General features: G+C 44.0%; 3 protein-coding genes across 12 annotated transcripts in view; 1 reads left to right on the top strand and 2 right to left on the bottom strand.

The window, feature by feature from the left end:
* JPH2 (junctophilin 2) overlaps positions 1-12,199 on the bottom strand; it is a 107,037-nt gene extending 94,838 nt beyond the window's left edge. For 2 of the 4 annotated variants that reach the window (XM_042461505.1, XM_042461502.1), the window contains exon 1: positions 10,957-11,976. In XM_042461505.1, coding sequence (XP_042317439.1) covers positions 10,957-11,335 — 379 coding nt within the window. In that variant the 5' untranslated portion in view covers positions 11,336-11,976. Of the gene's footprint in view, positions 1-10,956; positions 11,977-12,036 lie in introns of those variants that run through there. The other 2 variants (XM_042461504.1, XM_042461506.1) reach the window with 2 other exon arrangements.
* GDAP1L1 (ganglioside induced differentiation associated protein 1 like 1) overlaps positions 1-24,509 on the top strand; it is a 434,104-nt gene that overhangs the window by 300,868 nt on the left and 108,727 nt on the right. The gene's annotated exons all lie outside the window — the stretch shown is intronic.
* LOC121927688 (oxidative stress-responsive serine-rich protein 1-like) overlaps positions 18,291-24,509 on the bottom strand; it is a 22,576-nt gene continuing 16,357 nt past the window's right edge. For all 7 annotated transcript variants that reach the window (XM_042461516.1, XM_042461517.1, XM_042461519.1 and 4 more), the window contains one exon: positions 18,291-19,050. In XM_042461516.1, the coding sequence (XP_042317450.1) occupies positions 18,384-19,050 (667 nt within the window). In that variant the 3' untranslated portion in view covers positions 18,291-18,383. The remainder of the gene's footprint in view (positions 19,051-24,509) is intronic.

Below are 24,509 nucleotides of genomic sequence, written 5' to 3' on the forward strand. Positions count from 1 at the left end.
GCTCAGTGGTGGAGAGCACATATCAGGTATGTAGAAGATCCCATGCTCAATTACTGGTATCTCTAATTAAAAGCATCAGTACTGGGTAACGTTTTTGTGAACTGAAAGAGCAGCAGATAGAAGAGACCAGGAGGCCTTCCACACTATACAGTTAGAGCTCTGATTCCATTGTAACTCCCATGGCAACATCCTGTAGAATCCTGGGATTTGCAGTTTAATAAAGAGCAATTGGCTTTCTCAGCCAGAGAGTTCTAGTGTGTCCCATAACTATAAACCCCAGGATACCATAGGATGTTGCCATGGTAGTTAAAGTGGAATCATAGAACTAAAAGTGTGTAGTGCAAAAGGGCCCTGGGCTGAATGGAACATTGGTTTAAATCAGCTTTTTTCATTAATTTTTAATAGTGCTTTAACAATTCCCACAGGGAAGAGGTTCAGGAGTAAAAATATCTTCAGAAACATTTTCCCTCTCTTAGAAACAGTGCTCTGGTAAAGTTATAAGCAGTTAGCATTCTGGTGTAAAACACATGTAGGACAGGAAAAGATTTAAATAAGATAAAAAATACATTTGCTTGTAAAATAATATATTTAAAATTAAAAAAAAAGTTCCAGTGCTGTGACAGGTATTTTGGCATCAGAAGCTTCCAGAATTTATGAAATGCTGAAGGTTTGGGCTGATGAGGTTTTTTTTTTTAAAGGAGATTGGAAGAGGAAGAAAACTAGCCTGCTTGAGCCTTGAACAATTTATTGTGTTCAGAAGAGAGATTAAGATTGGAAAGGTCAGGAGGTTAAAAACTCTCCTCCCTAGGTTACAAGGAGACATTTACGAAGGATGGGAAGGGAAAGGAAACAGTCCTTTCCTGAAACTTTCTCATAGTTTTATATTGGATCAAAGAACTAGTATTATATTGGATTAAAGAACTCAGATTAAGGGCTGTTTGTCAAAATAGGGCTGCAGTCTTATTCATATTTTGTTGTTGTTGATGATGATGCTGTTGTGTGCCTTCACATAATTTCCAAGTTATGACCACCCTAAAGTGAACCTATTAAGGGGTTTTCTTGGCATATTTTTAATAGGAGATTTGCCATTCTCTTCCTCTGAGGCTGAGAGAGTGTGACTTTCCCAAGGTCACCTAGTGAGTTTTATGGCCATGTTGGGAACTGAACCCTGATCTCAAAAGTGATAGTCCAGCACTCAAACCACTATGCCATGCTATCCTTACCCTGGCAATAAGTCCTTGTTTCCAAGTGGTCATGGACAGGATTGCACAGTAAAGCTGAGGGGTTGTTGTTTTTGATTTTCCTATATATCAATTCAATACATTTTATTGAGTAGCCCAAGGGCCGTTTCAAAATACTAGTAACATAATAAAAAGCAGTATCACACAGCTATATATAAAATGTAAATACAGTGCACTAGGTGCAATAAACCTCCATACAATATAATACATATGCATAACCTAAGCGTGCACCAGAACCAGAACATGCACTACTTGTCTACAGCTTATATATATCTAAAAGATATACAATATGTGCTAAAGGATATACTAGTAAACAGATAAAATAAAATAGTTAACAATTAAACAGTAGTATGTAAGATAATTACCATAGGGAATAAAACAGAATTAAAATTGGAATTGAAATGGGAGGCAGAAGTAACATAAAATATCCATCGACCTATATATCAGATATAGGACAGGTAGAGTGGCTACTTATACATCACTCCAAAATAGAAAATGGTGACTTCTCAACCTGTTCACTCAGATGACCTGGTAGTAAATGTTGGTAAGTGGTGTAAAGTCCTCTACCTATGTTCTGCATCTTTAACATGGATTTGGATAACCAAATACTCAAATAAGGCAGGGACTGCGGCTGCCATTAGCCTCCACCCAGTGGCTATGCTGGCTAGAATAGATTAGGATGGCATTATAGCCCAGCAACATCTAAAAGGCTGTGTGTTCCCCACTTGTGAAAAAAGGAGGCCTACATAGAACTTTTATCACTAATACTCAAAACAGAGTAAAGTAGGACATACAGCTATTTTACAGGAAGATTGCCAGAGAATTAAGAAATTTCCTGATCCTACTCTCCGACCATGAAACCTCCAGCTTATGAAAGCCCCAAATTCAGGAAGGGGGGTAATATGAGGGTATTGCCCCCCCCCCCATAAGAAGTTTGCTCCTAATGAAATTTCCCTTTAGTCTCTACATTCCTAGCACTGCATTAACGTAAAACTTCAGTTGAGCATTTATAAATACAGCTTAGCTGTCCAAAGAAAAGGAGCAGACAAAGTTACCAAGGGAATGCAAACAACAGTCAAGATAAGAATTCTAGGTGCAAACAATTTTTAATGTCTCACTTTCTGCATTGCTAGAAATTTGCACTTTTTTATTACTTCAAGTCATTTCTAATTTATGGCAATGCAAAGGTGAACATATTACAGGATCTTCTTGACAAGATTTGTTTAGAGGGCCTTGGCCTCGCTCTGAAGCTGAGAAAGTGTGACTTGCCCAAGGTCACCCAGTGAGTTTCCATGGCTGAGCAGGACTTCGAACTCTGGTCTCCAGAGTTGTAGTCCAGCATTCAAACCACTACAACAATCCGGCTCACACTGAAATAAAAATTTAACTGGGGAGAACCATTCTTATTGAGGGCAATGTCCTCATTTTTGCCCCACCACCATAATTGCACCCCTGCCCAAATATCACTTTAACATTCATGCTCCAGACTGGCTGGAGTTCTGAGCAGGAGAAAAACTATTAGGGGCTAAGGATAACCTGGTGAATGTGCATGTTGACTACTTTACAATGAATGCATTTAAGATTGGACAACTGTTTAGTTAAAAGATTTAAAATGATCCAAACATGCTTGCATGCATGCTTATTATGAAAAATATTTCATACTAGGACTCCTACTAGGTGAATACACTCTTTCAGCCATGATCTGTAGCAATATTCATCCCTATTTGTAAAAGTCTCCTCCATCCAAAGAGGTAAAATTATTCTCAACTGCAGGTGTCTTTGAAGAGACTGAAAGTTCTCCATTATATGCACTACAACTTCTTTCTTCTGAAACAAAATGTCATTCCCATGAGAACTGAGTCAAAATAGCAACAGAGATCTCCAGGGGTGAAATATTTAACTGTCAGCCTAATGAATCACTTTGTCATTAGGAAATTCCCAAGTGTATCAATTATCTTAGAGAAGCATCCCAGAACGTGGGAGGGAGCAAAGGAGGAGGCAGTGGAAGTGAAAGGAGAAGCAGGGGGGAAACAACAACAAAAGGGATGGTAAATTTGTAGTCCCAAGTGTCACACACTGGATGGCAGGAAACATCCACAAGAATGTAAGAGAGTTTAACTAGGGATAAGGAAGGAAGGAAACTACCCTATATGGAGTCAGACCATTGATTCACGTAGCTATATATTTCACAAACTGGTATAAGATTTGCAAGGTTTCAGGCATGTGCCTCAGAACCCTGCTAGAAATGCTATGGACTGAATTGAAGACATTTTCTATAGACTGTTATCTACTGAGGGAAGAGGAGACAGTGGCCACATCTGGATAGGCCAAATAACACATCTCCCCTGCCACCACCCCAGTTCTCATGGCAATCAATCCAGATGATACAGGGCCTGATTCTGGTGCAAACTGTCCTGATGATGTATGGCCAGTTCAGCACCAAACCCATGTTATACCACCCTTTAAATGGATTTTAAAAACTCACCTTTTGCTTCAGATCTTCCCAGAAAATCTGGAGCTATCCAAAGAGACATTGGGTGGCTGTTCACATGCATGTCCTGATATGCTGCCCACTGCCGCCGCTGGCTCAAATCACTCCCTCTGAGGTCAGAACAAGATGCTCAGCCATGTGAGCGATGCTGGATGTCATGTTTTTGACTCCAGAGGGAGTGACTCATGTCAGCGACAATGGGCAGAACAGCAAGGCACGTATATGAACAGCCACCTGACATCACTTTGGGGTGCTTAGAGAACAGGAGGAATTTGGGTCAGCTTTGAAGCTAGCATACTCTGGGCTGCTCCTAGAGTATTCTGGCCCATGTGAAAACAGGCTTTGGCTTGCTAGATGTTTTTGCACTACAACTCCCATCACTGGTGACTACTAAACACATTGGATAGCACTGACAGGAGTTGGAGTGCAACAACATCTGGAGGATCATAGGTTTCTTCATCCCTGGTCTATACTTTGAAGAAGACTGGTGTCTTGAGCAGGGCAGCAGTAGATTCTTTAGTCCTTTGTGGTACAGAACAAAAGACCACATTACTAGAAACTGAGGTCCGTTACAGACCGCCACTTTGTGGCGGTCTGCCGGCGCTGCTGTTTGCTCTGCGAGGGAGCTGCAGCAGCCAAACCACGCAGAGCAAAAAAGAAGCTCCAAAATGGAGCTTCTTCTCGCGTCGCAGTTATGACGCCTTGAGGCGCCAATGGCGCCCTCGCGACATCATAAGCACTGCGTGATATGCGGACGCACAGCGTCCGCTACATCAAGATGGCGGCGGCTGTGTGGAACAGCCGCCACCATTTGTTACGGACAGAGTCCGTAACAGGAGTAGAGGTGTCTAGAAGAGATGCCCTGGACGTCCTGGGGACGTCCAAAATGGCAGTATGTAACCCGCCTGAGGCACAACTTAAAAACAGGTCTCATTCACATTACTTTCACAAAATATATACAGTTACAGCACTTTGATACCACTTTACTATTGCTGCATCCTATGGAATCCTGTGCTAAAGGGGATTTAGTTGCTCAATAGACTAAAAATCATAGGTTTCCATAGGATGCCGCTAGGATGTTATAACGGTGTAGTTTGGAAGAGACATAGTTTTCAAAAGAGATCTTGATATAGTTTACAGAGTACAAAACTTTGCACAGAATTTCATCCTGCACTGAAAGACGCAGGCCAGTACAGACACTACAGAATGGAACTGGTCCCGGGCATTTTGCTTTCTGAGCTAAAGAACAACATGGTGCCCCTTTGAACAGGTCACATAGCTACTAAACCTTAATCTTCCTATGGCAATGGGATCACATTCTCTGTCATACTTACAGTATCCAATTAGTTTAGGGAACCCAACATGGATTGTGTACACAACTCTGTCATCCAACAGTAAATAAATGCTGGAATGTTGGGATTAAAAGGTAGGTTGTTGCTACTGCCCTCCTCTCAGGATTATTTCTGCAGTGCAAATGCAGCTCAAGATGGAGTCTGGATCCAAGACAGAACCTGAAAGAGTTGGGCCAACATGTCCAATAAGGCACAAATGAGTAGGTACACCACTCACCCACCTATTCAAAGTCCTGTTTGTATTCACTGCAAATACTCACAAACACACACACACTTGGCAAACATAAGAGAAAATAACCTAATCAATAAAATTTGAAATATTCCCAATGCCAAAATTGTCCACATGGGAGGCTGAGATAGTGACACTTTTTTTCCCTTATGGTTCAATATGCACAAATTTTGTTTCATGCACAAAATTATAAAAATATATACTATGTATAAAATTACCTTCAGGCTATGCATATAGAAATGTATGTGAAACAAAAATGAATTTTATGCTTAGACTTGGACTCCATCGCCAAGATAACTCATTATTTATATGCAAATATTACAACCCCCCCCCCAAAAAAAAACCCACCTGAACCCAAAACACTTCTGGTCCCAAGTATTTCAGATAAGGGAGACTCAACCTGTTTTACATCTTGTTGTTGAGTTTTTCCTAACAGTCAAGGAAGTTTCCTACTAACAACCCCTGATGAGATGGGATTAGTTTCTACCAACAGAATAGGGACAGATCAAGCCCACCAGTACAGGCTAAAGAATTGGGCAAACTTGTGAAGCAGACCTGACAGGTATCATAAAGGAAGAGAGAGATGGATGCCCCACTTTGTGAGACGAAGTCCAGTCACATAACATTGGGCTTTGCCTTCAGTCAGCATTCTGTGGCCTAAGAGCATGTTCAGTCATCCCTTAGCTATTAAGGATGATGTCTCCTTCGGGTGGACCACTCCATCTCTTGGGTTCTTCCAAGCCTTTTGATATCTCCCAGGCTACACAGTTAGGATGCATAAGTTCTGGCACTGATGAGTGAACCTCAGAAATAGAGGGAATGCCTAGGTCTCAGATAACTAGCTTTCCTCAGATAATATAACTGTCAAAACATTATTTGTTTCTAAAGAAAACCATTAAAGATTTTATTAGTATGGGGAGGGGGTATGGGAAGCCGATAGCCTTGTAGTTACATTCCATTACTTCTTCCCTAGTTTCTCTTGTTGAAGGACTTGGCATGAACTATAAACACCTGCAAAGCCTCATTGCTCAGTCTACCCCCACTGGTTTCAACACTCATTGAAACAATCAATCACTGTGGAAGCTATTTTTTTTTTTTTTTTTGTACAAGAAATTCAAGGGCCTTTGGAAGCAACAGTTTCCTAAAGAATCAGAAAGATACTTGTGGAACCAAAATTACAAGTGTGTCCAGATGGCAAATATTCAAAAGCCTATAAATAGCCTGGTGACACTTAAGCAACAAATGTGCGATTCCAGCTTTCTTGCAAAGTCAATCCTAGTTGATGATTTTATGCGTGCAAGCTATGTGATTAGGAAGAAGAAATTTCCCCCTCTACTCAATGGTCAAGAGCAGACAAAGGAAGTTATAGTTACTGTATAGTATAATATAGTATAGACTGATATGCAATTGAAATAATAATACATTATGACAAGCATCTTTATAACTGCCTTCAAACATTATCAGAACTATGCAACAGCTGCTGTTCATTTCAGCAACTGCCAAAGGTGTTGCACAGATGGGTTCACTTTCTAATTTCTCATTTGCACAGCAGTCACAAATTGCCAGTACAGTCTTAGAAATATGCACACAACCATGTCTTGAAGGTGTTTATCATGAGCCAGAAAGTTAATAACTTGCTCTCAATGATATATATATATATATAATAGACTGAGAGGGTTTCTGAGCATGCACAGAGTATATTTTAAGTCCTTATACAACCCTAGCTACTGCCATATCTGGAGAGCCAGCGTGGTGTAGTGGTTGAGTGTTGGCTTACAACTCCAAAGACCAGGGTTGAAATCCCTGTTCAGCCTTGGAAACTCATGGGTGACCTTGGGCAAGTCATATTCTCTCAGCCTCAGAAGAAGGCAATGGCAAACTCCCTTGGAGCACATCTTGCCAAGAAAACCTTCTGATAGGTTTGCCTTAAAGTCGCCATAAGTCAGAACTGACGTGAAGGCACACTACTATTACATATATCTAAGATCAGGCATAAAACAGGCATGACATACTGTATATAATAAATGGGAGTCCTGCCATTAAAAAGAAAGTTGTCTGAGTCTCCCTCCCTTCTCCTGCTTGAGCTGGATGAGACCCCTTGAGAAAAACTTTTATCTAAAGAACTCACCATCACCACCCGATGATTTGCTTTCCTCCTCTTTAGCAATGCACCAGGACATTGCTGGTGATACTCTAGCATAAAAATTACAATTCTCTCACCAGTGTGTGGATTCATAACTATTCCTGTCATTTCTGAATCAGGTTAGTTCTGTACAGTTATCTCAGCATGATTAATACTTCTATTACAATTTCAAAGTTCCCTTTGAACTTTGAAAATAAGTGTTATGAAAAAGCAGATCATATCTGTATAATGGCCATGGATCTAGACAGCAACAATCTGGATATATAATCGTTCATATCCACAGCGTTCAGTGCCTAAAGAACACTTTTCTGGATTTCGTTCTTTCTAGTATGCCACAACAGGCCTTAGATCTTTTTAGTGATGATCGGTGTCCTTTAACTTCTTGGGGGCCCCTGTATAAGTTCCTCATATTTCTGGCTGCCTGATATATAGTTACATCTTCACACTGCTATATATTATACATATTACGTAAATTTATAATACATACTATACATACATATATAATATATACATATGTGACCAATGTCTTTCAATATTCCTGGAGTGTCTAATGCCAGTTTCTGGAGCATCTAGTACTCAGTTCTTTTATGCAATCTGGAACCTAACTCATTTACTTATAGTAAACTGGAGCTGGTCAGTCCTACCAGCTGCACTACAGGTACTTCCAGAAAAGGTTTCTATAGTGGAATGATCCACCTGTACTTGTGATAGTTTACAGCAAGCCCAGATAGTAACATCTGCCACTTGTAATTCTCTTCTGGTTTTCCCATTTATTCCTTTTTTTAACCCCTTACATAAAAAATCAATAAAGGATGACAAAACAGAACAGCTGCCTAATGTCTTTTAACTTCTAGGGTGGTTGTCTCTCCTTCCTGCTGCCAACTAGAAACCACACCCTGATCGCTCTTCTTGGTTCTGCATAGGATATGACAGCAGGAGTGAACAAATTCTGGCGCTGGCTAGACGGGCCCTATGGGGCACCGTCGTGACGTGCGAGGGGCGGCGCTTTCAGATGCCCCTCGCCCCTCGCACGTGACGAGGGTGTCAAAATGGCGGTGCCCTGTACATTCAGGTGCCACCATCTTGACGTGACAGACGCCTAGCATCCGCACGTCTCGGCGCCCTTGTGATGCCACAAGTGCGCCATTGGCGCCTTGCGGCATCACAACCTCACAGCACAAAGAACCTGCTTTTTGCGGGTTCTTTTTGCTGCGTGAGGGAGCTGCACGGTTTGTCCGCTGCGGCTCCCTCACGCAGCAAACCACGGCAGCGGGAGACCACCCTTTTTGGGTAGTGTGTATCCCACCTCTGAGACTTGTTGTTCTGAAGAGATCGTGTCACATGGAGTGGCACACTCAAACTACAAGTTCTAGAATTTCCTGTACCAATTTGCACCCTCTCTTTCCAGGGGAGGGCTTGGACTCACTGTTCTGGAAGTTACTTGTTCTGTTCTAACATTCCTTCTGACTAATTGTAGCAAATCTCACAAGAGATAGGCACTTCATATAGAGACCAAGAAATAATATATTGTGCATATTTTCACACATAATCTGGAAATGAGACTCAATCTTTTCTTCATGGCTATTGTGACACAGCCTAGGTAATTTGGCAGGAATCTTGCAGGAAGTTCAACATATCTCAGTAGAGTCCACAACAAGGTCTTTGCAGCCTATAATGCCCCCTTCAATTCACATAAACACAAAATTGCCTATGGAAAACTCACTAGCAGGACATGAGCACAACAACTACACACACACCCAAAAATTCAAAGCTATAGCTGTGTTAGTCTACAAAATCAGTATGAAGAGAGACCTTGTAGCACCTTTGAGACTAACTGAAAGAAAGAAGTTGGCATCATGGCTTTTGTAGACTTAACTCTACTTCCTCATATGCATTTGGACATAAGTACACTTAAATCTACTTCCCCAAATGCATCTGAGCTTACAGTTGTAAACCGCTTAGACACTGCTAGTTCGGTATGAAGTGGTACAGTATATAAATGAAGCTGTTTCTTTTGTTTGTTTATAAAAGCTCATGCTGCCAAATTCTTTCTTTCAGTTAGCCTCAAAAATGCTACAAGATTTCTCTACAGATATCCAAATAATATTCCCCAGAAACTGGTTGTGAGAGGCACACAACCTCTGATGCTGGTGCTAACATATAGACATCATGATAAGTAGTAATCTGATGCATGTTATAAGATGGCCACACATCTAAGAAGTATGTGAGCAATCATCCTGCACTGCAAAAGAATGCAGCATTTATGTCATTATGACATCAGCATCTGAACTTTATCAGGAGTGAGACTGAGCTGTCTGATACCACATCATTTTAAAATGAGAACTCAGAATGGTCCATTCAGCATGTATGTCACCATAACGTCAAATCTACACACACCATAAACATCAATGTGTGTACACAGCCAGATAATGGAAGATAGTGGTAAATTCTGCAGTGCAAATACTCATCCTGATAGTTCCCATAGCTAACTCCCCTCCTGCAGGAGAGTCCAATTATGCAGTTAGTTGTGTTCATTAAAGAAACTGATTCTAACAACTAGTTAGCTCTTTTGTAAAGTTAACGGGTCTTAATTCTCTCTCCAAGATCAAGTCACTCCAAAACATTTTGGCGTTTAGTACAAGTAACTCACAATATACTGTAGCTCACAATATACTGAAAATCCCCTTTTGCCCCGAGGCTGCGGTGAGAAATGCAAGTAAGCTCTGAAGAAGCAATGAAGTCTGAGGCGGGTAACAGGTGTCATTGTCCCTGTTCATCAAAATGTTGCAGTGTTTCAACCCTATGAAACCGGCATCTATTACAGCACAGCACTCACTTGCCTCTGTGATAAATGCACACAGTGTATTATGTTCTCATATCCTAGGATGAGATTCACATGAAGGCTGGAGACTCATATAGAAGAGTGTTACTTAAATTTTCTTATGGGAGGGACCAGCAATTTTCTTTCCCAACGTGCAGGCTATAGTGGTAATATTTTTGTGTCTACTGGCTACAATGGTTTCTTGCCCCACTTTGAGAAGCACTGGTTTACAACCATAGCATATGGAAGGAGCCCTGGTGGTGCAGTGGTTAAATGCTGGTACTGCAGCCATAAGGTTGTGAGTTTGATCCTGCAGGGCTCCAAGGTTGACTCAGTCTTCCACCCTTTTGTAGGTCAGTAAAATGAGTGCCCAGATTGTTGGGGGCAATTGGCTTACAGACTGTAAATTGCTTAGAGAGTGCTGAATTCACTATTAAGCAGTATAGAAATGTAAATGCTATTGCTATGCTACAATATTCTCCCCTTCAAGGACTTTATTTTACCTGATCAGCATCATCTGCCCAGAGATCAGAACCGAATCCTTTCCTTTCAGATGACCTGCAGCCTTGAGAGCTCCAAGCCACATATCCAATTCTCCGGCTAGTGCCCTGCGCCCCTGTCCAACCTCACCAAAACCAAAAACTAGCATCCAGTTCCTCTCTTGCCACCCCATCCTTACCTCCATCTGCGTAGGTCTCGGTACCATAACCATCCTGCAGCCCATTATTCCAGGTGCCTTCATATTTGGCTCCGCTGCTGACGTTCTGCCTTATGCCATACCTTCCCTTAAAGCCATGTGTCCACTCGCCTTTGTAAAGCCACCGTCCTTTGGTCTCAACCCCTAGGCCGTGCCTCTTGCCTTGAGACCAGTAGCCTTCGTAGGTGTTGCCACTGGGCCAGGTGTAGACACCCACAACTTCGAAGCCATAGTTCCAAGAGCCGGAGTATTCCCCTTGACCTTTAGGCCCAGTGCAGATGCCGTGCCCATGGGCTTTGCCGCCTTCCCAGCCCCCACAGTAGGCTCCGCCATCATCAAAGTCAAACCTTCCGCCACTCATGGTGCCAACCAAAGGCTAGGGGTGCTCACTCCTTTCCCTGTCCTCCTCTCTTTTCCTCCTCCTTTGCTCTTCTCACCCTTCTTTCCTCTTTAGCTAGATCCTTTCTCCATTGAGACAGAAAGCAAAACACCCAGCCGCATAGCTAACCCTGGCTTTGCCACCCTTTGGGGCAGGTGACGTGTCTTTACAGGAGGCTTCAGGTCTGAGAAGAACCAAGCGGGTGGGAAAGAGGCTGGTGTGGGGAGGACAGATTCCCCCCTAAGGACAAGAAAGCAGCTCCAGGATCCTGCACCCAAACCTATCAGCTCAGGAAACAAGGAAAGAAAACTCTGAAAAGTTGTCAAGTGGGAAAGACAGGCAGGAGAAGGGCAATATCTTCTCTTCACTTGCCCATCCTTTTGGCTTCCTGCAAGTGCCCTGGAGCAAGGGGTCTTTTGGAAAAGATCACCACCTTGGGAGAAAAGAGGGATCAAAGTAAATAAAATACAGGAATATAAAGAAGGAGGGCAGGGGGTTCTTTCTCAAGGGCAAGAGGGCATCAGGCTATATGATCCTTGGTGCCACTCCAAGGGACACTTTAAGATCTGGGGCCAAACAGAAAGGAACCCCGCAGTCTCTCTCCAAATCTCTCTCCGGCCCCCTTTCTCCTCCTCCCTCCCCCCACCCCCCACCCAGCTACAGCTGTGCCCAGCCTCCTCCACCTGGCTGGGGATGATGGGACAGGCGATGCCAAGGGACCCTGAGGCTCTGGGCACCTCCGACTGTCTCTCTTCCAGCCTCTCTCCTGCTTCTCCACCTCCGGCAGCCAGAAAAAGGTCAAAGCTGCCCTAACAAGGCCATCGGATCCCTCCAGCCGCTCCTAAAATAAACCCCCCGAGGCCAGCCCTCTTTCCCAGACCCTTTTATGGAGGATCCAGAGAGAGAGAGAGAGAGAGAGAGAGAGAGAGAGCTGGCTTTGGAAGAAAGAAAGGAGGAGGAGGAGGAGGGAGGAGAGAAAGAAAGAAAGAAAGGGGTCTAGGTTTAAAAATAGCACCTTGAGAAGCTCTGGGAAGCAGGGAGGGGAGAGGGCTTTTCTGCAAAGGGCTTGGCACACAAATTGGCTGCATCCACACTGGAGAAATAACCCGGTTTGGCACCGCTTTAACTGCCCTGGCTCAAGGCTATGGAATTCTGGGAATTGGAGTCTGTGGTGGAATGAATGGGAGGCTGATTGAAGGCAGGCTGCATCCACACTGCAGCAATGATCCAGCCCGAGAGCGCTTGAACTGCCCTGGCTCAATGCTAGGGAATGGCAGGGAATGGAGTGTTTGTCAGACCTTGAGCCTTCTCTTTATCACACTTTTATCACTGTCAGAGAGAATGCTCTGGGGCCACAACAAAGTGCCATGCTGCCCAGGATTCCCTAGCCCTGCGCCAGGGCCCCTGAAGCAGTCTCAGACTGGGTTATTGCTGCAGTGTGTTTGGAAGCTTTACATGTGCTTCTGTTGAGGAGAAGCCTCCCAACTTTTGCCATGATTTTATAACCACATGATTTGTATTAATTTATACTTTTATAGTATTGTTTAAATCCTGTTACAGTAACATTTTATTAATTTTACAATTTTGTTTGTGGTTTTAGATTGTGTGCCGTGGGCAGGCTTTTGTTTCTATTTGGGATTGTTGTTTATTCGCCTTTGTAAAGCGCTATGGAAAGCCTATGGCGCTATACAAATAAACATTTTTTAAAAAGGAGGAGGAGGTGGTCAGAGTTTAGGGGACAGGACTGTACACATTTGGATTTTGTTGTTGGTGATGTTGTGCATTGCTTCAAGTCATTTCCAACTTATGATGACCCTAAGGTGGACCTCTCATGGGGTTTTCTTAGCAGGTTTCTTCAGAGGGGGTTTGCCACGGCCATCCTCTGAGGCTGAGAGGGTGGGACTTGACCAAGGTCACCTGGTGGGTTTCCATGGTCAAGCTTGGATTCGAACCATGGCCTCCAGTTATAGTCCTACACTCACACCACTACACCGCACTGGACTGCAATACGTCGCTACTACCATTGGGCTACAATTCCCAAATATCTTGTTGAGAATGGGAGGGGGGGAGTTCCAGCAGTTCCTGCATCCACTTCAGGAATAATCTTGTTTGGTGCCACTTTAGCCACCATGGCTCCATAGTTGTCACTAGTTGTGGCACCAGAGCTTTGCTGAATGCTTTACTTGGCTGAGAGCTTTGCTGGGGATTGATCTAGGCAGCCCTTGCCAAGCCGGGACAGTTGGAGATTATGGCCACCACCAATGCAGTTTTGTGTCTCAAAGAGCTATGATTTCTTCCCAGATGCACTATTCTATGCATAGTGCCCTAGAATGGGAGGGAGCAGGCAGAGGGAGCTTGAGCTTTCCCCCAAGAATTGGCCAGGTGGGGAGTTTTTAAAGAAATGATCAGACTGTGCCACTTCAGTTCCCTTGGAACTATCAATCAAAAGTGCACCAAATTAGACTCTAAAACAGCTATTAGAGAGTCAGTGTGGCATATTGGTTTGAGTGTTGGACTATGACTCTGGAGGCCAAGATGTAGAGAGATCTTGTAGCACCTTTGAGACTGTTTCTTTCAGTTACAAGATGTGAAGTCGAAGACTTTCATGGCGGGCATCCATAGATTTTGTGGGGTTTTTGAACTATAAGGCTGTGTTCTAGAAGAGTTTATTCCTGACGTTTCACCAGCAGCTGTGGCTGGCATCTTCAGAGAAAGATGCCAGCCACAGCTGCTGGCAAAACGTCAGGAATAAACTCTTCTAGAACATGGCCTCATAGTCCAAAAAACCCACAAAAAACTATGTGCTACAAGATCTCTCCACATACTGATTCTACAGACTAATATAGCTATATCTTTGAATTCTACCACTCTGGAGACCAGGGTTTGATTCCCATCCTGGCTATGAACCCCACTGGGTGACCCTGGGCAAATCACAGTCTCTCAGCCTCAGAACCAAGAGAAAGGTTCATTACACCGATAATAGAAACCAGCATATGATTTTTCATCTTCTACTGGACCTGAATAAATATGTAACCTGGAAAGTAGCTTTGTTTGCCTTAGCAGCTAAAAAAATCAGGAACAAGTATATAACAGGGATAGCCATAAACTGTGAAGGCGATGACTATATTTGACAAAATTTTTAATGCATAATGACAATTGTTGTTTTTTTGTTTGTTTTTTTGTTTAGAAATTCTGTACCAGATATGAGATACCCGCATTTTAGATATAATTTACATGTATTTTTATACTGTTATATTGTTATATGTATTGTTGTATTGTTGTGCTGTGCAATGACCTTTGGTCAAAAGCAATAAAATTTGAATTTGAAAAAAGAAAGCAAAAACAAACTTCCTCTGAGCAAAACTTGCCAGGAAAACCTCATGCTGATGATGATGACGACGATGATCATGATTTATATCCCACCTTCCTCCCAGTACAGGGATTCAAGGTTGGCCTTAGGGTCACTGTAAATTAGAAATGACTTGAAGGCACACAACAAAAGATGGCGATTGTAGTTGAGTTTCTCTGGAGTAACAGGCAACATGTAATCTGTCCTATGCGTGGTTGCTTGTGTAACCCTGAACATCTGCAGGGGACTTCTCAGTAAACAGAATCATAGCATTGGAAGAAACCTAAAGGGTCATCCAGTTGAACCCCCCTGCCATACAGGAATACACAATCAAAGCACTCTTGACGGATGGCCATCCAGCTTCTGTTTAAAAACCTCCAAAGGAGACTCCATGATTCTCCGACGGAGTGTGTTTCACTGTTGAACAGCTCTTACTGTCAGGATTTCTTCCTAATGTTGAAGTAGAATCTCTTTTCCTGTAGTTTGCATCCATTGCTGTGTCCTAATCTCTGGAGCAACAGAAAACAAAGTTGTTCCATTAAAAGTTGTGCTAAGAGTGTTCACAGTCTAATGAATGGCAATGAATGAGAGAATGTGCTGTTGTCATGACTGTGCTTGAGGCACTTTGATAGTTGCTGTGATGACCTGTCTGGAGATAACATCACAAGAGGAAGTACTCTGCTCTGCCCTTAGTGGCCTTAGAAAATCTCAGTGCTGTTTAAGAATTGTTTAACTGAGCTAAGGGTGGGCTACTTGGAATGGGAACACAAAGGGGGAAGCTTGCAGCAGTCTTTTTCATTCTATGTGCTGGGAAAAGGACTTACTATAATGCTGTGACTCAATTATCCTAGAGACAGTAGCCTTTAGAAAAACTCTGCCGGTATGGCCACAAGGATTCTGGGAATTCTAGTCTAAAACAAACTCTGCCTGCAAAGCCTTATTAATCCATGGATTTTGGTGTTTCATCTGCAATGTGATGTGGAGAACTATGTGGCAGACACTGTAGTAAGACCTCTTTAAAAGGAGGGAGCAAGTTAGTTTTTTGCTGCTCCAGAGACTAGAACGTGGAAGCGGAACAATGGATACAAACTGCAGGAAAAGAGATTCCACCTCAACATTAGGAGGAACTTCCTGACAGTAAGGGCTGTTCGACAGTGGAACAAACTCCCTCGGAGTGTAGTGGAGTCTCCTTCCTTAGAGGTCTTTAAACAGAGGTTGGATGGCCATCTGTTGGGTATGCTTTGACTGAGATTTCCTGCATGGCAGAGGCTTGGACTGGAAGGCCCTTGTGGGCTCTTCCAACTCTAGGATTCTACCTCCACACTTTTGCCAGTAATATAAGAATTTCCCTGCTGTTAAAATGCAATGACCTAGAATACAAGAGTGAATCATGATGCTCTCTGGATAGGGTTAAACTGCAGCTCCCAGCACTCCTCACCACCAGCTGTACTGGGCAGAGATTTGTAGTTTAATACTTGAGGAGCTACACAATTCCCATTCCTGCCTAAGTCAAATTTAGTTACAGGTAGAGTAGAACCACCACACCAGTGGGATTTACAAAAAGTCTGTTCGAATTAAGGATAACAATTGGATTTTTAGGACAGCATAGAAAGTGAGTGAATTGAATATCATTCAGCATGCATTTGTCTATATGTGAGTGCAAAGCTTCAAGAATGTATCACGAGTTTTTCCAACTGTTAAAGAGAATTAAAAGAACTAAAGAGCGAGACAATATGTAAAATCATTTCCCAGACAGCAAACAGCTAATCCATACTGCTTCTGGAGGGATTTAGACATGCTTCATAAAGGGATAAATATCAACATCCCACAACTCTCACAACAAAAGTAAAGTTATGTTTCATCCCACAAGTTTAGTTTGAAGAAATCACTAAACAACCTTCCAGATTCTCTGTCAGAGACTATGCCACAGTTTTCAAGCTCAAGATAAAATTCCAAATTCTAAAGGACATCATTTGTCTAGCAGAGAAGCTATAGCCATCTTCTTACCACAACAACAGAGAAGCTATAGGCATTATCTCACCAAAACAGTGAAACAATTATCAAGTAGATTTTATCTCTCATTTGTAAGGGAAAAATCCATCCTAAAGCAGCTTCTTCTTGGGTGCTTGTTTCCCTATGTGACAGAATAGAATGTTTCCATAGTACAGGTGGTATGTATTGCAGATTGCAAGAGGCCTCAAAAAATAGCTTATGAACACATATCTTGAAATCTTTAGCCACTGGCCCCCATTCTACAAGGAACTGGATATGTTCTCTGCATGTGACATGGCTTTTATGGTGGATTTGTATTAGAGGTGTTCAACACACACAGATTCTCGCTTGAGTAATCATGTAGAAAAGGGAATTTCAGTGAATTTCAGGAGTAACATTTCATGCAAATAAAACCTTTTGAAATTTGGAGTTCTACACAATGCCAAGTCAATTGTTTCCTGGTCAAGGTTAAGAATGTATACATCTGTCAAGTAAGTTTCTGTCTTTCCCTACCTGTTAAGTATAGTTTGTGATGATATGTGGAATTTATTTTTTTGTGGATGTGAGTCCACCTTTCTTTGGCATACACTCTTTGCACACATCCACTCATTTACGAAAACATTGTTTGACTGCTTCTCTGCATGGATGAATTTTCCCATTTGCACTTTTCAAAAGTGTGCTTTTCTGGATGCATTTTTCAAAGTCCTGAAGTATGCAGATTTCCAAACACAAAATTGGCTTTGGCTGAATCCCTGTTGGTGAAATCAGTATTCAAACAGCAGAATTCAAAGAGAGCAGCTGTCTACATCCCCAGACAAGATATATCCAATACAGATGTAGAGCATGTCTGGCCTCTAGTGGTCACTGAAAGGGTCTTGACTGTGATGTTTTATTATTCAATCAGAAATAAAACTTTGATTAAATTATTCTGTGGGATTCATACTCCTATAAAATATGCTATCACAACAATTATTTTCATGATGCATTTAAACAACTGCTAAGAAGGAAAGATAGATATTTGGTTCTATCAGTAAAGAAAGTTCTTTTTCTCAATATAATCCATTAATTAGTTGGCAGTTAACACTATGCATCCCAGACAATAAAATTAAATTTCCAGAGAAGATCCAAATACTAGAGACATAGACAGAAGAAACAAAAATTTGGTTACTGTGCATTTCTGTAGCTTAAAACAAGGCTGGGGAACATATGGCTCTCCAGATGTTGGGACTGTTAATTCTTATAATCTCTCACCATTGGCTATGTCAGCTAGTGCTGATAAGAGTTGCTGTCTACCAACATCTGTGTGGCCACATGCTACACAACCTGTGAGTCAAGTATAAGAGTTCTGAACTATCACCAGAAAATACAACAAGTGCAATGTTCGACACCAAACACAGGCTTTCATCTTCCTATGGACCAACTTGGCAGTTTTGCAGCTCACCAACCTTAATTTTTTTTTAAATAAATTAATCCAGACTACTAATACATTGAGCTGATTTGCTTAGATATCATTCATGGTCTTGCTGTCTTCAGCTTTTGGAAGACATTTGATATTTACTTTGATTTTAAATTATAGAACATGAAAAACAAAAAGACTTTTGCAGTGCACTGTCTTTATTACAAGCACAGAGACCCATGGCTTTTTAGATGGGAGTGTGACCATTTTTTGCTCATCAGATCCCACTGCTGTCAGGTGTACATCATTTCTGCCATGTGGGACATTTTCTTAGGGATATGAAGGAAATATTCCATATACCCTGAAAGGTCTTCAATGGTCACATCATCCACAGGAGTCCTGGCTTGCTCAGAGCAAGACCTAAGACAGCAGGAGGGAATTCTTGATGGCAAAAGTTGGGAATTGTCCTGCATGTGTGTTGCTTTTTCAGTTGCAGATTGAAGAGCATTTTGTAGGCCAGAAAACATATACATTCTCATGTCCTGCCAATGCTTACATTGATAGGTCTTGTCCACACATGCACACAGATTCTCTTTATTTTGCTCAGACACTGACTGGAAATCAGAAAGATCTGTGGCCTTTAGAATTGTTGAGCCATTTTCAGGTGTGTTCTTCTGTACTGCAACCATGGATATCACAGAATGTTTGGCACCTGTTTGCTGATTCTTAACATCATTGAGAGTACTACTGGCCTGTTTGTTGTTGGAAAATTCATTTGAGCTTGGCACAACCAGGCCACAGTTGCTATCAGAAGTGCCGAGAAGGTTCTTGTGCAGTGGTTGGCTATAAGATGGCAATTTGGTAGTGTGGTGGATGAACTTGGGAGGATGGAGTACTGGAGACTTTGACCTCCGGCGACGTTGTGTTCTCACTGTGCCTCTCACAGATTTCCTCAAACACCTAGAAGGTGAAAATGCAAAGTTAGTAGTTCCACCTGCACAGAACTGCAAATCAATATTTATGCTATAGTTCATGAAGAAGGGACAGCATCTAAGTAATAACGTAGATCTTTCAAAAACAATTATAATATTAGTATAATTATATTATATATAACAATAAAGGATGGATTGTTTCCATAGTCTAGAACATAATACCAAAGAACTGTAAAAACAGCAACTAGGAGATTATATTCACATTACTGTGTGAGTGCTGGACTCTGGAGACCAGAGTTTAAATTCTTGCTCAGCCATGAAAACCCAATGGGTGATCTTGGACAAATCACTCTCTCAGTCTCAGAAGGCAGCAAAGGCAAACTCCTTCTGTACAAATCATGCCAAGAAAACCCTGTGATAGGTTCACCTTAGGATCACCACAGGTTCAAAACTACTTGGAGGCACACAACAACAAACTGTAAACTAAAATGTTTGCTCTTCCTGTATACAGAAAGCAGTTGCAGTGTCTAAGAAAATTTTCCTTAGTCTACAACCAATGTTTACATAAAAAGTGATAAAAAATTGAAGTGAAAAATGAAGTGAATAGCTATTATAAAGAATAAGCACTTGTTACATATAGGAAATGAAGAATTGTTCTTTGGAATATTCCAAATATTTTAATGACATGAACTATGGCTTTGCAATATAAGTGAAGCTTTTGAAACAATCAACTGGTGCAGACATTTGCTATTATTAGTTACATTTATATCCTATATCTTCTTCACATAGTTCTCTTCCTCCCCACTTTATCCTCATAACAACTCTGTGAAATATGTACGGTTAAGAAAGAGTAACTAGCTCAAGGACACCCAGTGAATTTCATAGCTCAATGGGGAGTAGCACCCTGATCTACCAAGTTACAGCCTAATATTCTTTAACTACCTCACAAGCATGTTTCCATGAATCAGTTATCACAGATGTATAAAAACATATGGACAGATTGCACATGTGGTAGACATGCACATGCTGCCTAACTAATCTCTGTACATTTAACTTGGAATGTGTACACACAAATCTATATATGTCAATCACAATATAACCTGTACAGCATGAAATTGTGGTAAATAAAACACATAGAATATAACTCCAAGCTTTGTATGTGTAGATCCCTATCATAATGTTACTGAAATAACTTAATCAAAGATGGAATAGGATAGGATGGCATGATTCCAACAAGGGCACAGTGTAGTCACAGTGAATGAGTAAAACACTTTGAGATTTAAATTGTTTACATTAGTGTAGGGCAAGAAGGGGATAAGTTCTCCTATGTTTAGGGACTGCAACTCCCTAAACAGAAGGTTCTGAAATAGCACAGGTCAGTTTTGCTGCTCCTTTTCCCCAATGCCAAGGCAACTTTAGATATATATAAAAGAGGTCAAAATTAAGCAGTGTCTTGTTATGAAAAACAGGCACATGTGAATTAACAAAGATCAAATCCATAGGTTTGGGGAAGGAGACAACTGTAAGGCAAACACATTCACTATGGGGTGTCTGATGAGATAGTTGAAGAGTTGTACCTTGGAGTTTAAGGATATATTTACCAAGCAGATTGCCTCCTCGCCCAAGGGACCACCGTGCCGCCGCCGCCGCCGCTTGCTGGGACTGTGCCTGTCGCCGGGCGGCCTCCTCCCGGTGGTTTCGAAGGTGCGCAGCTGCGCACCGCCCCGGGAGTGCCGCCCACGGACATTGGGAACTCCGCGCCGGGGGACCCTTGGAGACTCTGGGCTCGGCCTGGCTTTGGCGTTTGGCGGCCAGGTGCGAGAGGGGCTCTTTAAAACAGCTGGGGGAAAGTTTGGGAGGAGCCCGCCTGTGAGAGAGGCGGGTACAAAAGCCGGGAAACCGGCCCTCCTGGACACGCCCCCCTTTGCCTCCTCGCCCAAGGGACCACCGTGCCGCCGACGCCGCCGCTTGCTGGGACTGTGCCTGTCGCCGGGCGGCCTCCTCCCGGTGGTTTCGAAGGTGCGCAGCTGCGCACCGCCCCGGGAGTGCCGCCCACGGACATTGGGAACTCCGCCGCTGCGCAGTTGCGCAGCCTCAGAGGGTGTGGGAGGCTAGAATAGCCTTAGGAGCAGGGGATGCCTACAGTGGCTAACCCCTGCTCCATTAACAGCCATAGGAGGGTGGGGGAAGGATAGGGATGCGGGGGATGCCTGGGCCGGGGATAACACCTTGGTGGGCGGGGCTCCAATTGAGGTTGTGTGGGGCAGGGGGAGGTATGGCGGTGGGAGAAGGGACTTCCGTTCCAGGGGAAGGCGTGATAGATGTATCATATCTATCACGCCTTCCTGTCCCTCTCCCAACCAGAAGGACCTGAGGGTCACTCCAACCGTGCCACAAACCCTGTCGCTGCTCCTGTGCAATGCCAGGTCCATCAATAACAAGACCCACATCCTCCAGGATCTCCTGGAGGACTCTAAGTGTGACCTGGCTTGCATTACCGAGACCTGGCTTGGGCCTGAAGGGGATGCTGTGTGGGCTCAGGCCCTTCCTGCCGGGTTCTCGGTGAAGGACCAACGCAGGTTAGGTGGGCGGGGGGGGTGTGGCCTAGCGACATAGGAACCCCGTGTCCCTCACCAGGAACCACATCCGACAGACCTCCTATATCGAGTGTATTTACCTGACCCTAAAGGCTAGGGACAGTCTAGGGATTCTGTTAGTGTATCGGCCACCCCGTGCATTAGCGGACTCCCTTAACGAGCTGACACAGCTGGTCGCTGAGCTGGTGTTGGAGACGCCCAGGCTTCTTGTCCTGGGTGACTTCAATATCTCCCTCACCGCCAGCTATGTTCCATCCGGTGCGGCTCGGGAATTCATGGAAACCATGGCGGCCATGGGCCTGTCCCAGCTGATACAGGGTCCTACGCACTGTGCGGGTAATACTCTCGATTTGGTCTTCTGTTCGGAGGCGGAGAATCCGTGGGCGGAAATTGCTAATATTTCCCCCTTGTCATGGACGGATCACTTCCTGGTAGAGGTGAAAATCAAGGGCTATACCAAGCTCCCCCCCGGGGGTGGTGGACCTGTTAGGATGGTCCACCCTCGAAGGCTGATGGAACCTGAGAGGTTCCAAGAAGCCTTAGAGGGGCTCGCGGTTGGAATTGACGGCGACTCTGTTGATGCCCTTACCGGTATCTGGAATACCGGTCTTTCTGGGGCTATACACAGAATCGCTCCCAAGTGTCCTCTCAGGCCCGCTTCCAATCGTAAGCCTTGGTATACGGAAGATCTCCGGGCGAGGAAGCGGGTTCTGCGACGACTAGAGTACCGTTGGCGGAAACACCTTCGCTTAAACGACAAGACTCTCCTAGACCGGCTGTTGAAGGACTATGGAGAGGCAATACGAGCAACAAAGAATTCGTTCTATGGTGCTCGTATTGCGTCCGCTGAGTCACGTCCGGCAGAGTTGTTCAGGGTGGTCAGGGAGTTAACTCAGCTCCCTCCCGCCCTGAACCAGATCCTTGAACCTTCTAAGGCCTGCTGTGACCTTTTTAATGACTTTTTTGTGGATAAAACTTCTCGCATAAGCGAAGGTCTGAACGCCGACGTTAGTGCAGAGCCTAGGGTAGAAGTGTCCAGAGCCTCCGCGGACTATGTTACACTGGATCAGTTTGAGTTGGTGAGTACCGATGATGTGGACAAGATCCTCGGAAGTGTTCGGAAAACAACCTGCTCTCTTGATCCCTGCCCTCGTTGGTTTAGCGGCCCAGGGGGGACCGGTGGTAACGACTTTGTTACGCCGGATAATTAACACCTCTCTGAGGGATGGGCGATTTCCATCGGATCTTAAATTGGCCATTGTAAGACCGATCCTAAAGAAGCCCTCCCTCGACCCCCTGGTATATAATAATTATCGGCCTGTTTCGCTGCTACCTTTCTTGGGGAAGGTGATCGAGAGGGCGGTTGCGATCCAGCTTCAGGCGGTCTTGGATGAAACGGATTATCTGGACCCATTTCAAACTGGCTTCCGGGCGGGTCACGGGGTTGAGACGGCCATGGTCGCCTTGGTCGATGATCTCCGTCTGGGCATCGACAGGGGAAGCGTGTCCCTGTTGGTGCTCTTGGACATCTCAGCGGCTTTCGATACCATAGACCATGGTATCCTTCTGGGGCGCCTGGCTGAGGTGGGAATTGGGGGCACTGTGCTCCAGTGGTTCCGTTTAATAAATTCTCTGGGACGTTACAAGATGGGCAGATGTTAGGGGCACGTGTGTTGTGCTCCAGCGAGCGGGCCCTTAAAACTGGGGTCCCTCAAGGAGCCATTCTGTCCCCCATGCTATTTAACATTTACATGAAACCGCTGGGAGAGATCATCCGGAGACATGGGGCGCGGGGTTATCAGTACGCTGATGACACCCAAATTATTTTCTCTATGTCTCCGACTGATGCAGTGACTGGGGATGGCGTCTCTCCTCTCGTGGCCTGTCTGGAGTCAGTAATGGGCTGGATGAGGGAAAACCGACTCAAACTTAATCCAGAGAAAACGGAGGTACTAGTGATAGGTCCCCCTGGTCCAGGAATGGCGGTGGTTCCACCTGTCCTGAATGGGGTCACGCTCCCCGTGAAGGACTCCGTGCGCAGTCTGGGGGTGCTTCTTGACTCGTCCCTTCACCTGACTGCTCAGGTGAATGCGACGGTCAAGAGTACCTGTTATCAGCTTCGGCTGATTCGCCAGCTGCGCCCATACCTGGCCCAGAGGGACCTTGAAACTGTTGTACATGCTCTGGTAACTTCGAGACTGGATTTCTGCAATGTACTCTACATGGGGCAACCCTTATACCAAACTCGGAAGCTCCAAGTAGTGCAGAACATGGCAGCACGGCTGGTCACTGGTGCTCCCAGGACCAGCCATATAACACCTGTGCTTAAAGATCTCCATTGGCTGCCTATTCGCTTCCGAGCTCAATATAAGGCGTTGGTTATTACCTATAAAGCCCTAAATGGCTTGGGCCCAGGATTCCTGAAGGACCGTCTCTCCCCGTACATTCCGCCTCGCACCCTCAGAACATCTGGGCAGCAACTCCTGAAGGTGCCTGGGGCAAGGTTGGCCGTTACGGCCAGAAGATCCTTTTCCACAGCTGCCCCAGCCCTTTGGAACACGCTGCCCATAGAGCTCCGCTCATCTACCACCCTGGCCCAATTTAGGAAGGGACTTAAAACCTTCCTATTTAATCAGGCATTCCCCGACTAAACATCCTGTGGGCCTCCCTCCTCTCTCGTGGCCGTGAGGTTGGGCTAATGGGGTCTTTTATTGTTTTTATGGACTGTTGTTGTTTTAATCTGTTTTTAATTTGTATATTGTTGCACTTTGGTGCACTCTGTAAGCCGCCCTGATCTATTTGGAAGGGCGGGGTATAAATAAAATTTTATTATTATTATTATTATAATTATCCCCATTGGCTATGCTTCCTTGTCCTGAGGAGATGCAGT

This window comes from Sceloporus undulatus, chromosome 4 (assembly GCF_019175285.1).
Source record: "Sceloporus undulatus isolate JIND9_A2432 ecotype Alabama chromosome 4, SceUnd_v1.1, whole genome shotgun sequence".
Taxonomy (NCBI): Eukaryota; Metazoa; Chordata; class Lepidosauria; order Squamata; family Phrynosomatidae; genus Sceloporus; species Sceloporus undulatus.